This window comes from Lissotriton helveticus, chromosome 8, assembly GCF_964261635.1.
Source record: "Lissotriton helveticus chromosome 8, aLisHel1.1, whole genome shotgun sequence".
Taxonomy (NCBI): domain Eukaryota; kingdom Metazoa; phylum Chordata; class Amphibia; order Caudata; family Salamandridae; genus Lissotriton; species Lissotriton helveticus.
This window is the reverse complement of record NC_136069.1, coordinates 46,487,013-46,503,930: the sequence shown is the minus strand read 5'-3', so window position 1 is coordinate 46,503,930 and position 16,918 is coordinate 46,487,013. Positions and strand designations below refer to the sequence as shown.

At 43.7% G+C, this 16,918-nt stretch overlaps 1 protein-coding gene across 4 annotated transcripts in view; it reads left to right on the top strand.

The window, feature by feature from the left end:
* Positions 1-16,918, top strand: part of LOC144772324 (uncharacterized) — a 517,545-nt gene that overhangs the window by 180,458 nt on the left and 320,169 nt on the right. For 2 of the 4 annotated variants that reach the window (XR_013599716.1, XR_013599715.1), the window contains exon 12: positions 1,149-2,153. Coding sequence is in view for 2 of the 4 variants with exons in the window: in XM_078656564.1 (XP_078512690.1) it covers positions 1,149-1,951 (803 nt within the window). In the remaining 2 variants the exon portion in view is untranslated. Of the gene's footprint in view, positions 1-1,148; positions 3,551-16,918 lie in introns of those variants that run through there. The other 2 variants (XM_078656565.1, XM_078656564.1) reach the window with 2 other exon arrangements.

The following is a 16,918-nucleotide window of genomic DNA, read 5'->3' as shown; positions in this document are numbered from 1 at the left end:
TGCTTGTGAATGAGGTGGGCAGCTGCTCGTTTGGCTGGGAGAGAACTCTGCTAATTCATGGCAGTGGTTCTACCTCGCTAACTTTTAGATGATCTCAGTGTCTTGATTGTACTGGATGATCATAGTCATAGCCCTGGAATGTATCTCTGCAAATATGTGATCCAATTGATTCCTGTTCAGTTCCAGAAAGACACTCCAGTCTCTTGGATGGCTCAATTCTTTGAAACATTCTCCTTGCGGAGTTCTTCTAGCTGATTGTTCTTGGTCAGGGAGTCAGCTCCAGTCCCTTCAAAGATCTGTACTGCTCAATCTTCTATTTGTCCTAGCAGACAGATTCTTCTATAGTCAAGGGGTTGGTTCCACCCTTGAAAGTGGACAGAAGCAGCAGGGCCTTATCTCCTATAATTTATCTCTATGCACTGGAGCAAGCAGTGTCTGTGTCAAAGGAGTACACGTTACTGATTCAAACAGGCCCTAGTTTATTCTCCTTTGCTTGCACTGCTGAGAAGCAAGGGCCTCTGATTTAGTTATTAAAATTCAAACAAGCTGCTTTCAAACATTTGTATGGGAGTAACTGGTCTCTTCTTATCAAAGGTTTTCTGGATTTACATTGACTGATACCAGCCATGCACTGCAGGGTAAAAGAACAGTGAAGAGGAGTTTCAAGTACAGTGCAAGGCAGAGATTAGTTTGTAAAGGAGCAGTTGTATTCACTCCAGTCCACCAGGTATCATGCAGTGCTGTAGAAACCAGATTAATACAGGTTGTCACTTTTTGAGTAGAAATACGATAGCCTGAAGCAAATGACCCTTCTGCCAGGCACATAGTTTCCCATTTGGATTCCATTCAACCAGGACAGTATTGGTGCAGCACCTCACCTGCAGAGACTTGTGCGTAGTTTGTAAACTTCACAGAAAGTATTGAACACTTCTTGTGGTCTCACAGATTGTTGAAACCACAGAGCATTGCAAATGGGCAGGTAAGCACCATTTTCAAGGCCATGGGAAGATTTGGGGTACAATTTAATTGCAGGTAATATAGTGTCAGCAATTCTCTTTTCCATTTAACCCCAGACTTTTTCTCTTTTCTGTTTTTTCTTAATAATCATTTACCAAATATGATTTTTTGCTTCTCTTTTCACTCTCTAGTGTCTAAACCCAAGACGTCTGAGAAAGAGCCCCAAATAAGTTCATTTAAAAAATACAACAGAGTCTGCAAGACTGAGAGGCACTTCACATGGACTGAGTGTGAGAAGAGTTTTAACAAAAAGGCACTTCTTGTGGCGCATGAAAGAACTCATTTTGAACCCATACCTTACATTATGAGTGAGAGTGAAAAGAGCTTTTCTGAAATGTTAAATCGTCCAAAGCACCGAATGTTACATACAGAAGTGAGGCCCTTTCACTGCATTATGTGTGATAAATCCTTTCCTCAAAAGGATGAACTTTTAAACCACCAAAAAATCCACACAGGGATGAGGTTGTATCATTGCACAGAGTGTGATAAAAGATTTACTCGAAAGCATAATCTTTCAGAACATCAAAGGATACACACAGGAGAGAAGCCCCATCACTGTGCTGAGTGTGGAAAACGCTTTGCTAATAGGTCAAATCTTAGAATGCATCAAAGAATCCACACAGGAGAGAAGCCTTATACCTGCACTGATTGTGTGAAAAGCTTTAATCACAAGAACAATCTTCTCATCCACCAAAGAACGCACACAGGAGAGAGGCCCTTTACCTGCACAGATTGCGAGAAAAGCTTTACTCATAAGTCAAATCTTCGAACACATCAAAGAATCCACGCAGGGTTGAAGCCCCATCATTGCTCCATGTGTGAAAAGAGCTTTACTGTCAAAGGAAACCTAATAAGGCACTTAACAACACACAGAAAAAGACCAAATGACTGCACTGAGAGTGAAATAAGCTTTCTCAAATTTCAGACCTTTTAATGCACAAAGGATGTGGTCATTTCTATGCATTATACGTGAGAAAAAATGTACCCCAAAATCACCAACTGATACAGAGAAAAGTGACACAAGCAAGAGTGGGTCCCTCTCACCTCACTGCACTGAAATGAGACTAATATGCAAGTCATGCTTACTCCAACACCTGAGAATACAAAATGGCCGAGGCCTTTACTGTGTAGTGATGGTATGTTTCATATTTCACCAATATATATAGGCAGGAATACATCTTTTCTCTTTCAGTAGGTTAAAAAATGCTCTATTAAATCATAATTTTAACAATTCAGAAAATTCCAGCCAGATAGGAAGCTTTTTATGTGCAAATAAACATATCAGGAAAACCTATTTCTACTACACTAGCTCATTCACATCGGAAAACAAAAACAACACTTATTAACAAATTTGAAAGCAAAACCAACATCCGCCATCAATAAGAGTCGCTCATTCTATTGCAGTTTACTACCCAGTTTTCTTCTAATATCCCTTAGCTGGCCTGTCTGTTAAATATAGGTTGTACCTAATGTGGGAAGAAAAGTGAATACACATGCACAGGTTCTAATGATACATCAGGTTAGATTTACACAATTTTTACCAGTCTTACCATTATGGACACCTGCAGCAGTTCATACACAGACATTGGTCATTTAGGCTTTGACTGACCATGTGATCTGCGGTCAGTTTGTGGGTCTTCTTCACTGCCAATCCAGCAGTTCATCTTTTGTATTATGAGGCAGGGGAATATTAAGAGGAAGGGGGACTGCCAGGTTTCTAACAGCAAGCCTTCAGCTGGCTCATCCACAGCAACGCTGGGGATCAGTGTATGTTGGAATGCCCATTCTATCCTTCTGGCGTACGTTTCTCTTGCCTATGGCTGCCTTGGCAGGCAGATGAGCATTTCTTCTCTGCATGTTGGGGTCAGTGCCTTTCACTATTGATGAAATAAGCCTTCACTTTGGGTCTTTCTTTGAAAAAAAATTATGCTGGCACAGCTAGGATCTCTAATTATGGTATTTGATCTGATCCACTATGCTGGTGGGCTGTCCACCAAACAATAATTAACTACTTTTGAGTGGAAATCTGTTGATGAGTCATCAGCCAGTGTGTTCCTGGGGAAACATGCATTAGAAACACTTTTGTGCTACAAGAGAAATAGTACTTATTCAATACATTATGATCAGAATAAGACATATAAAAATAACATTTCGCCTACAGCGTCAGACAGGTGAGATTATGAAAGTGAGTGAATAATTTCAATAGGAAATTCAGTGTCACTGACTCTTATCTGTGAAGTCAGTTCCCCTGTTAATGAGCTTCTGTTGATTGAGGAAAGACTCTTGGTGTACCTTAAATACTGCAATAATCTATATAAATAAAAATGTAAATGTTTGTTCAAAATCTCAAATCTCCGAAAGTTCTTCACCGATTGCTTTGAAATTTTGACACAACGTTGTATTCGAATAGGCGAGTGTTTTTATATACATAGATGTCACACCTGTGACAGGTAAAAGGCACTCGAATGATTTTGCCATCTTCATATACAGGCAGTCCACGTCATATGCATGAGTAGGCTCAAGATGGAATTGCGTATGTTCGTCACTACGGGTGTCCAGACCTATTCATTATATTCACATGCAACAGAGCTTGGGACGATATACAACAGCTCTTACTTCCTGGTCAATCGCCGGTGGATAGGCATGACATCACAGCACGTGTTTTCAGACAGAAGCTGAAATCGCTGATGGATTTCATGGTAAAACATGAAGTGTTTGGGTCTGTGTGCTGCTGGATGTACTCAGTGGAATGGCAAAAGAGAGGATTGCCACACGCACATATACTAATCTGGCTCTATAACAAAATCACTTAAAATGAAATCTACGATGTACTGTGCGCTGAAATACCCAAGGTCGACGTCGATAATGATTTACATGAAGTTGTAAAATGCTCTAAGCGATTTCCTCAAGCATTAGTATCCAACACAGTTACAGGGAATGATGGATATCCTTTATACAGAAGAAGATCAGCAGAAGATGGCAGTACATTAGCAACCATACAAATGCAAAACGGTGACATCGAAGTACATAACCGGTGGGTTGATCCATATTCGCATTTGCTATCAAAAACATACAGAAGAAGGGATAGGAATGCGGTCATACATATCGATGAAATCGCACAGTATTACAAAAAATATTGTATACCCAGAAGCATTGTGAAATTAAACATATCAGAAACGGGCGCTTTCTTTTTTCTTTCTTTTCCATTTAACCAGACTGAGCCACAGCTATGCGTGGCTGGGTTTAGCTAGTCATATATATATATATATATATATATATATATATATATATAGCTTTATTTAATTAACAGTTAACAGGGGAACTTACCGTTTCTGGTGAAGGGGGGGAGGCGAGGAGGCCCCCACTGTAGCCGCCACCGCCAGGAGTCCACTTGTGCAGCCCACAGCGCCGCCGCCCTGGGACTACATCTCCCGGCAGCCTTAGCGGCGGCGCTGCTCTTCTGACACCACGGAAGCGCCAGGAGGCGCCTAAAAGCAGCGCTCTGCTCGGCGGAGCGCGGGGGACATTGGAACTTATCGTTTCTGGTGAAGGGGGGGAGGCGAGGAGGCCCCCACTGTAGCCGCCACCGCCAGGAGTCCACTTGTGCAGCCCACAGCGCCGCCGCCCCGGGACTACATCTCCCGGCAGCCTTAGCGGCGGCGCTGCTCTTCTGACACCACGGAAGCGCCAGGAGGCGCCTAAAAGCAGCGCTCTACTCCGCTCCGCGGGACGCCAGGCTAAGCCCGGGCAAAGGGCGGGCCCTCTGTGGCCCTCAGAGGCACGAGGAGGCCGGGACGGGCCTCCCCACTTGGCCTCAACGAAGGAGGAGGTACCGAGTTGTTTTATTTATCCTTCTCATTGTTCCCACATTGTACTGTTTCTCTGACTTTCTCGCAACATGTCCATCTGGGAGGAGCTGAATGCCTTGTGTGGTACGAACTACGTCCAGGACCTATCTACCCCCCCTATAGTGGTTAGAGACGCTGATGAGGGAAAAGACAATGACACTGAGAATTCATCTAATGCCGACAAAATGTGTACTAGCCCCTCATTATCTCCCTCCAACCCACCTTTATTATTGCCGATCGAGGCCATGAACAGAATACCTGACTCCGTATCACCACTTCAATTGACCTTACTGGCCCAGATCGAGCAACTGTTAATATCTGCTTTATCACCCCTGATCGCAAAAATCAACGCCCTGGGAGACAGGTTGACCAGTATTGAAAATACAATACTAAGGAACTATACTCCAACTGAAAAAACTGCTACACCCATCCACCCCATTCTCCCCAGCAAAAATGAAAAGCTCAAGCCTACGAGAAGTACGAAAGCTCAAACTCTTGAACCCCTTATGTCTATACCTAATCCAAGAAGCCGGAATATTACTTTTAACTCCGTACCTGTACCCCATAGAGTTCCCAGGACCGCACATCGGATTCACTTACCTCCAGAAGCCGCCCCCTACGTGGCTGTTCTCTCTGGGGTCCCTGCACCTAGTCAGAGTAAATTTGAAACTCACCAAGACCTGTTAAACAAAACCACTTCCTGGCTAAAACAAAACAGACCATTGCCATCTGTTTTAGATGGTGGAATCCTGAGTGTCAGGAGGGTGGGGTGGCTAGGTACGGCGCCCAAAGACATCCCGGGTGACCTGATTTTAATTAAATTCAAAAGTATGAACATTGTCCCCTATCTGCGATCCTCCCTGCCCAAAGAGGGAGATGGCCCCATTTGCATCTGGGACCTGTACGATTTCTATCCTGGCCCCCGACTCCATCCGTCCCTAAGGCAAATGACATTGAACCACAATTCATGGTGAAAGGGGATTCTATGAACTTTGTGCCACTAACTATCTACCCTTTTTCGATTTTGCACGTACCTTTTTCTTTCAGCTACATTGTCAAATTGATTTTAGTTTGTTTTCAATAGTTTGTTCCTTCTTACCTTGTACATGATATGGACTATACGGAGTTTGGAGGATATTTTTACTGTTTCCTCTGTCGTGACATTTCTTAAAAGTGTATTCTATTTGCGTAAAACAATGATAATATGATTTCCGTTTATGTACTTATATATTGCGTAGAAAGTCCATCCTTTACTTTTTGATCAATGTTTGATTTTTGTAAATTTTATTGTGATTTTATGTACTTTTATGGCTATGTAATATAGCCGAATAAAGTTTATTGAATTGAATTGAATTGAATTGAACAGTGAACATAATCTATGAGTAACAGTTGACAAAGGTGAGATGCCGAAACGCGTCCTGTTTTTCTTGTGGTTGGAGACGATGAATAAAATCGCAATTGATTTGAAAACTCCCGAATAACCGAGTGCTGTCCGTTCTTAACTGCTGTAAAGGATTTCGAGCTGTGATATATATATATATATATATATATATGCAACGCTCTGTTTCCCTGCCGTTTGAAAGACGGGTCACTCGCGAGTGGGTGCAGTCTGCGGCGGCGGGGCCCCGCACTAGTATCACGCTCAATTTCCTCAAAGATTGTTCGAAAATCAGCACTCGTAGACAGAAGGGTAATGCCTTTCCATGGGTTTATTTTACAGTGTCAACAGACGCGTTTCAGCTACAAGCCTTCGTCAGTGTTGTCAACGCGCGCCTGGCAGCCAAAACATTTAAAGGGATGTCATGTGATCACTATTCACATTAGAAGAAGGACTGATACGTTAGGGGTCGCGCCATATTGGAATATGCAAATGCTGTGATAGCATGTATGCAATTCCATGCTTTGCGTAGCATATAGCCGTGTATCGGCCATGCATCCTGGTGTAGGGGTTTTAATACTAGCCTGTGTTATTAAACATCCATAATATTTTATATTAAAGAGTAACATTTAACGATGAAGCCATTCGTTAGTCTTTATGTTGCCGTGTATCGGCAGGTCACCCCTTAATGGGGATTCTTATAGATGACTGGCAAGCCCCTATACCTAGGATGAAAAAAGGGGGCACCACCCAATTACGACCCAGTCTTAGACTATATCTATTCTTTCCGCGCTTAAGCAAATAAAGATATACATCCCTCAGTAGCTAATTCCCGTTCTTATACTAATGCACGACATACAATTCAGCACTAAGGTTTAAATCAAGAGTAGTGAAACTTAGTTTTAAGTTATATACATCCACACTTCTGTCTACGAGTGCTGATTTTCGAACAATCTTTGAGGAAATTGAGCGTGATATATATATATATATATATATATACCACAAAGACAAACAAAGGTCCCAAAAAGAAGACAATGAACCTCTCACCAGATGAATATCGGGCAATCACAGAATTAAGAAATGATCCAACAATAATAATAAAATCTTCGGATAATGGAGGGAATATTGTGGTCCAAAATGTCACAGATTACATCAGTGAAGCAAAACGACAATTGGGTAACGAAGATCACTATGAGCCATTGAAGAACAATCCAATTGAGGAGTGGACAAGGGAATATCATTCCCTCCTTTTAAACTGGAAAGAAAAGGGCCTAATTGACTTCGATGAATATTCCTATCTCAAAACAGACAACCCAATTACAGCAACTATATATTTTCTTCCAAAAATCCATAAATCCACAAAAAATCCACCAGGCAGACCAATAGTGAGCTCCATTGGGTCATTACTAGAGAACACCTCAAGGTTCATCGACATCTTTTTGATGAATTATGTGACCAAACTACCGTCCTACTTAAGGGATACAATGGATTTTTTAAATAAAATCAGCCAAATTGAATGGAAACCCGGATATCAGATGACGACTATAGACGTGTCGTCACTTTACACATCCATACGCCATGAAGATGGCATAGGAGCTGTGAAGAAATTCCTAAAGGAAAGATCCATTAGCTATTTGGAACATTCTGCCATGTTAATAGACATGTTGACATACTGTCTGAAACATAATGTCTTCCTATTCCTGGGCCGCCTGTACTTACAAAAGAAAGGTACGGGAATGGGGACATCTTTTGCCCCCTCGTATGCCAACCTTCTGATGGCACTGTGGGAGATGGAAATCGTAAAGGAAGAAAAAAGACAGGATTCAAGAATAATAACATGGCGTCGATTCATCGACGATTTGTTTGTGATCTGGGACGGTAGTCCAGAAAGCCTACAGATTTTCATCAATTCTTTGGAAGACAATGAATATAATCTCCATTTTACATCAAACATAAGTAACATCAATATCATCTTTTTGGATGTCGAAGTCTTTATCAAGAACAACAAGTTATGTACCAAAATACATCGAAAGCCGACATCCTGCAACAGTATCCTTCAAGCAAATAGTGGACATCCAACAAAGCTCAAATGGAGTATAACTTATGGTCAAATGCGAAGAGGAACTGTTCGGAAATGGATGATTTGGAATTGGAAATAGACTTGATGAGTAGTCGCTTTCTGGAAAGGGGGTACCCCTTGGATGTATTGACAGCAGCCAAGTCGAGAATTAATCTGAAACAACTGAAAGATCTTTTGATACCTGTTGAAAAGGAAAAGACAGAGGATTCAACACGCCTAATCATGGATTATAACAACCAAAGTCAGGACCTGAAAAGCATAATAAGTAGAAATTGGAAAATTCTTCTATTAGACGACACGTTAAGAGAAAACATAACATCTCATCCTTGTATCATCTATAGGAAAAGAGCCTCCTTACGAGATATCTTAACTCAGAGCCATCTTGAGATAAAACAACCGAAAGCAACATCTTGGCTAAACACTCCTGGGTTTTGGAAATGCAGGAAATGTAAAGCTTGTGATCGCGGTATGAACATCGCTGAATACACACTGCTGAATGGGAGTTCTGAAAAAATCATAGATCACATAACTTGTGAAGCCCAATATGTAATCTACAGACTGACATGCCCATGTGGGAAGCATTATATAGGGAGCACGATCAATAAATTAAGATTAAGAATTTTACAACATCTCTGTGCAATTAAGAACATTGACCCAAATTATCCCATGGCCAAGCACTTCAATGAATATCATCAGGGTGATTGCAACAAATTACGATACTCTGGTATTAAAATCATAAAACTTGGAGAGAGAGGTTGCGATCGGACATTGAAGTTGCGTAAAATGGAATCAAGAATGGTCATGGCGATGGGAACGGAGTACCCACATGGACACAATCTGGATGCAGAACTGTATGTACATTTGTAAATAATTGTACAAAGTCCACAACCGCACAATATTTGTAAATATCTAGAAATCTCTTCCTTGTTATGTATAAATAGTTGTAAATAGGGTGTAAATATGAACTGACTCTTTCCCCTGCACCGTCAATACTTTCACACATAAACTCAGAAAATAGAAATGCATATTTAGGAACTATTGGTAGAAGTAACGTTTCGTTTCAGGTTGTTCATGTATAATTATGTCATAGACCCTCGGATTCTGAGCCTCTATGAATAAATAAGAAAAGTTTGGGGAAATAGTCCCCACAATATAAATGATTGTGGATTTCAGATAGCAGATGACTATCTGATTGTTACACATGTGGGTTCAGAACTGGAGGGAATAATCGAGAAGATTACATGAATTCTGGATAGTAAACCCGACAGTCTTAGTAAATTTTGAAGTAGTCATTCGGCAATTTACGAATATGTACTTTACATTTAAAATAAGGAATAGGACTGTCAGAGGAATTGGGGTGAATATATGATCAACTACCATCCAATGAAACTTTAATTTTACAAAAAGATTGACTTTTGAAAAGATTGCTGGGCTCTTTATATTTGTATTTCTATGTATTTTTGTGAATATTCTTGCACAGAAACTTTGAAAGAATTTTTGATTCACCATATCGTTTTTTTAGGTCTCGCCTGTCGATGCGCATGCGCATCGAGCAAGCGAGACTATAGGGGCTCATCTACTCTTTATCTAACTTGCAAGGAATCGTGGCGATTCCTTGCAGTGCCCGTGACTTTTAAGCTCAATGCGCATGCGCATTGAGCTTAAAAGCGCGTGCACAGCCGCCCGCATTCCTCCGACACCTTTGAAGTGAAGCTTAGCTTCACTTCAAAGGCCCGGCTTCCACGGCCGCCAGGCCACATCAAAGGCTTCCCCAGCACTGCCCCGCCCATCAATCACCCTCCCACTGCCACCCCCCTCCCTCTCCATATGGTGCGCTCTGCCTCAGGCCTCTGAGCCGTCCCTACGCTCCCCGCCCACCCCCATCCTTTTCTCCCACCTCATGTAATAGATGCCATCCCGATGCTGGTGACGCCCCCTCACCGAGGCCTAAGATACAAATTGCACCGAGGCTTAAGATACAAATTGCACCACCATCCCTTCTAAGCGCGCACTAGGGCCACTTATTGCACTAAAAGTCTTCAGATGAATTTAACACCAACCACTTCGCCCCAATTGTTAGATTACAACTGATTGGCAATGGGAGTATCAGAGCACCAGCCTCCGTCACTTGCGTTATCGACCGACACAACAGTAGAGATAATCAAGTGCTTTGGCCCAAACCCAACATGCTGAACGACCCAGCCAAACTCGACCCCCAAAAACGGGTTTACCCCTATTTCATTGGTGTGCCAAACCTGATGGCTTCACTAGCAACGTCACCATGCAGGAATGAAGTGATTTCCCCAGATTTGCAAGATGTTGCGCGCCCCCGTCACAATATTACCACTAACCGGTTAGCCATGTGGTATCAGAGCCCCTCGCACGAGCTCCAGTACGTTACACAACGGCACACCAACATTGTGGAATTAAGTGATTTGCCCAGAGTCGCACAATGTCGAGCATTCCCGCCGAAATTCAAACCCTGCTCCTCAGCAACCCTGACGACCGCTACAGCTGAAGGCCCTACTGTCCGCCTTTCGGACCTTTGCAAACGACTACCTCTGTGCTCTGTCTACACCAATCTCGAACTGCCTAGTTCTTGCTGCCTGCAGTTGTTACCACCAATTAGCATAAACACCAGTTTTCAGCCTATCAATATTTTCGCTACGTCAGGGTTCCCTCCCCTTCCATTCACAGTCGCAAGATAGAGCTTCCTAAGCAATATTTAAGTAACGTGCAGCATTCTCAAGAAACGCAAGCAGCTGTGAGGAAATCTTGCCAATTTATGAAATAAAGTGCACCAGTGCCCCGGCTAGGTGGCTGCACTATGTGCAAGCCAGTCACCGTCTGCTGGAAACACAGACAGAACTGAAGTGTCCACCCCGATTCAGTAAGACATTCACTAAGACATCTGGTTCTCCCGGCACCCAACCTGCCTGTCACGTGGCTGCACTCTGGCCAGCCCCGTCCCTGCATTGCCTTGCCAGTTTAATATTGATGAACCACTCCCTAGTTCAATCTCTGCATACCTTGTAATCCTGGCACTGACCACAAAACGTAAGAACAGCTGGCCACCCCTGAACCACTCCTAGGAAAACCAATATGACATCGTAGTGAATTGTAAATGCGCTGCCCTAATCACACCGATCCCCGATCAACAAGACCCACATAGCTGCGTCTTCTCGGGGCCCCCCCGGTACAGTTAAAGGTGGATTCACAATACACGGTCAATGGGAAAAACGCCGCCATAATGACACGATCCACCGTTCGGTCTACCAGAACCTACATAGCTGCGTCCCCTCAAGAGTGCTAAGGCTTTCTTCGTGGTATTGGCGCAACGCAAACAACTCAGAAGGTGGAGTCATTATACTAAAAGGAAACCGCACAGGCTTTCTGTATACTGTGACTGTGGGAGAATTAGTTAATGTTCCTGCGTTTGAGTTAGAGCTTTTAGATTTGTTTATGGCTTTTTTTCTTTGTAATTCTTTAGCATTGCCTACAGGAAACAAAAATGCTAAAGATTTAAAAGAAAAACCCATAAACAATTCTAAAAGCACTAACTCTAATGCTGCGAGACCTATTGCATTTCCAATGCTTGTCTTTACTTAAATGTACTTTACATGTAGAAACGGAAACGAAATGGTGATAGCAAAGGTTGCAATTTGAAATAGTACTTTAATGTCTATGCAAAGCGAGAACGGAAACGAGAATGCAAATAGAAAATAACAATGGAAAAATGGTGGTAAAACCAGTCCATAATGTGAGAGAGAGGTTACCTGTCTAGTGTTTTTTTAGAAATAGAAAAGGGTATTTGCACGTAAGCACTTTAAAACCACTCTAGACGCCTAGGGACTCTATGGTCCAGTTGAAGGCTAGGTATAGCCGAAACGCGTAGGCCGTTCTGCAATTTGCACTTCTTGCACATGGTGTTGTAAAAATAATAAAAATTAATTAAATCTACCTGCTGAGATGCCGTGACTTTCTTGCTGGAAGGAGAGGAGGCAGAAGGATTCGAAGTCATATATATATATATATATATATATATATATATATATATATATATATATATATCCAACCAACAAAGAGCTGCACCAATATTGAAGCACCGCACACGTGCGTGTTAAACACCTTTTATTTCGGCAAGTTGCAGGGAAAACAGGCTTACTCTCCACAGCATGAAAGAACCAAACATGTTTCGGGCTCCCACAGCCCTTGCTCACTGGTATTACAAAGAGAAGCAGCAACAAAGTCTTACACCGCACTCGCGGCGTTTTTCAATGGTAGTCCCGCCCATTGGGCGTGCCTTACAACGGCATCTTGGTCGCGAGGTACCCCGCTGCGGACGAGCAGCTCCCAGACGCTTTTAATCCTGAAGCGTCCAACGGGACGGCGTGATCAATTTTTGCAAAACTCATGAGCAGGGACCCGGTCTTGGTCGTCACAGCTACCTACTATAGGCAAACTTTGGGGAAAAACAGCGACATTGTACTACGGAGTTGAAAATGTAAAAACTACAGCTACCAAGATGCCGTTGTAAGGCATGCCCAATGGGCGGGACTACCATTGAAAAACGCTGCGAGTGCGGTGTAAGACTTTGTTGCTGCTTCTCCTCGTAATACCAGTGAGCAAGGGCTGTGGGAGCCCGAAACATGTTTGGTTCTTTCATGCTGTGGAGAGTAAGCCTGTTTTTCCTGCAACTTGCCGAAATAAAAGGTGTTTAACACGCACGTGTGCGGTGCCTCAATATTGGTGCAGCTCTTTGTTGGATTTATAGCAGCCGTGTACCAGGTCGCGAGGTACCCCGCTGCGGACGAGCAGCTCCCAGACGCTTTTAATCCTGAAGCGTCCAACGGAACGGCGTGACCAATTTTTGCAAGACTCATGAGCAGGGACCCGGTCTTGCTCGTCACAGCTACCTACTATAGGCAAACTTTGGGGAAAAACAGCGACATTGTACTATGGAGTTGAAAATGTAAAAACTACAGCTACCAAGATGCCGTTGCAAGGCACGCCCAATGGGCGGGACTACCATTGAAAAACGCCGCGAGTGTGGTGTAAGACTTTGTTGCTGCTTCTCCTCGTAATACCAGTGAGCAAGGGCTGTGGGAGCCCGAAACATGTTTGGTTCTTTCATGCTGTGGAGAGTAAGCCTGTTTTCCCTGCAACTTGCCGACATAAAATGTGTTTAACACTCACGTGTGCGGTGCCTCAATATTGGTGCAGCTCTTTGTTGGATTTATAGCGGCCGTGTACCAGGTCGCGAGGTACCCCGCTGCGGACGAGCAGCTCTCAGACGCTTTTAATCCTGAAGCGTCCAACGGAACGGCGTGACCAGTTTTTGCAAGACTCATGAGCAGGGACCCGGTCTTGCTCGTCACAGCTACCTACTATAGGCAAACTTTGGGGAAAAACAGCAACATTGTACTACGGAGTTGAAAATGTAAAAACTACAGCTACCAAGATGCCGTTGTAAGGCCCGCCCAATGGGTGGGACTACCATTGAAAAACGCCGCGAATGCGGTGTAAGACTTTGTTGCTGCTTCTCCTCGTAATACCAGTGAGCAAGGGCTGTGGGAGCCCGAAACATGTTTGGTTCTTTCATGCTGTGGAGAGTAAGCCTTTTTTCCCTGCAACTTGCCGAAATAAAAGGTGTTTAACACCCACGTGTGCGGTGCCTCAATATTGGTGTAGCTCTTTGTTGGATTTATAGCGGCCGTGTACCAGGGCGCGAGGTGCCCCGCTGCGGACGAGCAGCTCCTAGACGCTTTTAATCCTGAAGCGTCCAACGGAACGGCGTGACCAATTTTTGCAAGACTCATGAGCAGGGACCCGGTCTTGCTCGTCACAGCTACCTACTATAGGCAAACTTTGGGGAAAAACAGCGACATTGTACTACGGAGTTGAAAATGTAAAAACTACAGCTACCAAGATGCCGTTGTAAGGCACGCCCAATGGGCGGGACTCCCATCGAAAAACGCCGCGAGTGCGGTGTAAGACTTTGTTGCTGCTTCTCCTCGTAGTACCAGTGAGCAAGGGCTGTGGGAGCCCGAAACATGTTTCGTTCTTTCATGCTGTGGAGAGTAAGCCTGTTTTCCCTGCAACTTGCCGAAATAAAAGGTGTTTAACACACAAGTGTGCAGTGCCTCAATATTGGTGCAGCTCTTTGTTGGATATATATATATATATATATATATATATATATATATATATATATATATACAGGGCTCGAAAAATGTACTCGCCCGCTCGCAAATGCGAGTCAATTTCTTTCAGGGCGAGACAGTTTTCAGGCCTACTTGACCGGCTTGGCGAGTGAGCTCTGACACTGTGCTAAAGTGTAGTGACGGTAGAAGACTCTAGAGGGCAGCTGGGTGAAATGTTCAGGAACTGCCTTACAAAATGCGGGAAAATCAAAGGTGTTGATTGGCTGATTGCAACGCGGGCTCGTTCTGCTGAGGCCTAGTTGCAATCAGCCAATCAGATGGTAGCTAATCTACGCACATTAAAGTGTTTAGTAGCATGTTTACACGCTTCTCATTGGCTGATTACAACAAGCCACGGCAGGAAATACTGCCGGAGAAGCATGTAAACTGCCTTTGCCAACCCCTGTACCCAATTCACTTGATCGGAGGCAGGCCATGATTGACACTGGTGCCCTAGAGGAGCAGAAGTTCACCTCCTGCACCTTGTGTGTTAAAAACCATGATCCTGGGAGCCCTGCGAGTGGAGCTCTGCCCGTGATGTAAGCCTGCGCCTGCCGAGGACGGCTCGATCTCTCTGCTGGGGTCCCTGCGGCAGGTGCGCTTGGATGGGGACACAGCCGCGGGTCAGAGGCTCTTGCTCCAATTGTGTAGGATGGTGGGTTTGAAGGGGATTAACGCACAGCGGGGGCTATTGTTAGGCTTGTTATTGTTTCAGACTTCAAGTCTTCTATCCTGGAAAAGCCCAAACTTACCGGCTTTTTAGGCAGTCACATTGGGATTATAATTAACATGTGAGATCACATTACCACTGCGAACTGACTGTGAAGTTGCTAGTGCTCAGAGAAACACAGCTAGATGAGGCACATGAGAAAGGTGAAGTTTGAGTTTACGAAACTGTAAAGCAGTTATGAAATCTACTTAGAGGGCGGCACAGGCGGCCAGAGGGCACTCACTATGGGTGTCTCGTCCAAGGGTAGCTCGTAAGGTGGCAACAAGCTACCTGCGATGCCCATCAAGGAGCCAGATGTCAGCGCAGGGAATTTTGTGTATTCTCACAGTTTAGAAGTTGGATTACTCATCTCTACAAGGCGTGCAATCGGGGTGCACCTGCGGGATGCAGAGGGTAAACGGCGCCCTATGATTCCCTTTGTTATCTTAATTACAAAAATATTTAGCTGCATAATACGATATATAGTAAGGAAGGAGAGAATGGGTGGGTTGGCAAAGATAAAAGTGGTACAAATATAATAAGGAGGCTGGAGAAAAGTGGACAAAAACGAAAATATATGTCCAGTCCAAATTGAACCACTTTAAATGCATATCTTTATTATTTCCCTGGGTGATTCTCTGCAATTAACTGTATATGAAGCATGACCGTTCACGAGGCGGAACTGGCTGGCGCCGACTTCATTAAGTTGGAAGGCCAGGCTGTGAAGTCCACCAGGAAGTGAAACAGATGTAGGGGCAGGTTGTAATCACAATCTATGTTGTGAAATCGCACTGAGTTGCTTCACCAGCACTTGACAGACGGGTCCCCACGTCAATTAAATGTTAAGCACCAGGACGGTGCCCGAGAGGTAATAATCGTGAATACGGCTGCAGTGCCCACAAGGAATTATGCAGCATTGCTAATATTCACACAAAATGCCTTCCAAAGTAGCAGAAAATCCTTTAGTTCTGCTCGATTCCTACATACCCTGTTTACACCAAGTGCAGAGTTTATTTTCTTGTAAAACACTGATGGAAAATTACGATATCATGTCACGAGCAAGCAGGGCAGTATTGTTTATCTGGTCCTAGTTGTGCTTACACATCATGCCTGGTCTGATAGCAGGGACAAAAAATACAAATGCAAGACGTCGTAAAAACGTTCCAGTTATATAGTTACTTCTGGTCCAAGCCATGGTGCTATCTGCCCTTTCCTACACCATGATCTAGAATGTTTAAGGTACAGTGGTGTACCTGAGTACTGGGAAGAGTGTTTATCTGAGGCCGTACTCTACTATGGTTAAGGTACAGCGGTGTACCAGAGGACTGCTAAGAGTGTTTTTTTTGTTGCAGATTTGAATAGCGTTTACTTGACACGAAGGTATTGGAGCGCTTTACACGATCGGCAGTTACATTACACAAAGACACACTCAATTTTGTTAGGCACTGGGAGATTACGTGATTTTCTCAGAATTACAGGTTGCTGAGCCGCCGGGGGGTGCTCTAGTATGTTTAAGGTACAGGGGTGAACCCAAGTACTGCTAAGAGTATTCATCCGGGGCCACGCTCTACTATGTTTAATGTACAGTAGTGTACCGGAGTACTGCTAAGAGGAGGTACTTTTTTGTGGGTCAAGTGCATTTATATTAGGTCGAGTAGAAAATTCTAGTCACTAGACCTGCAG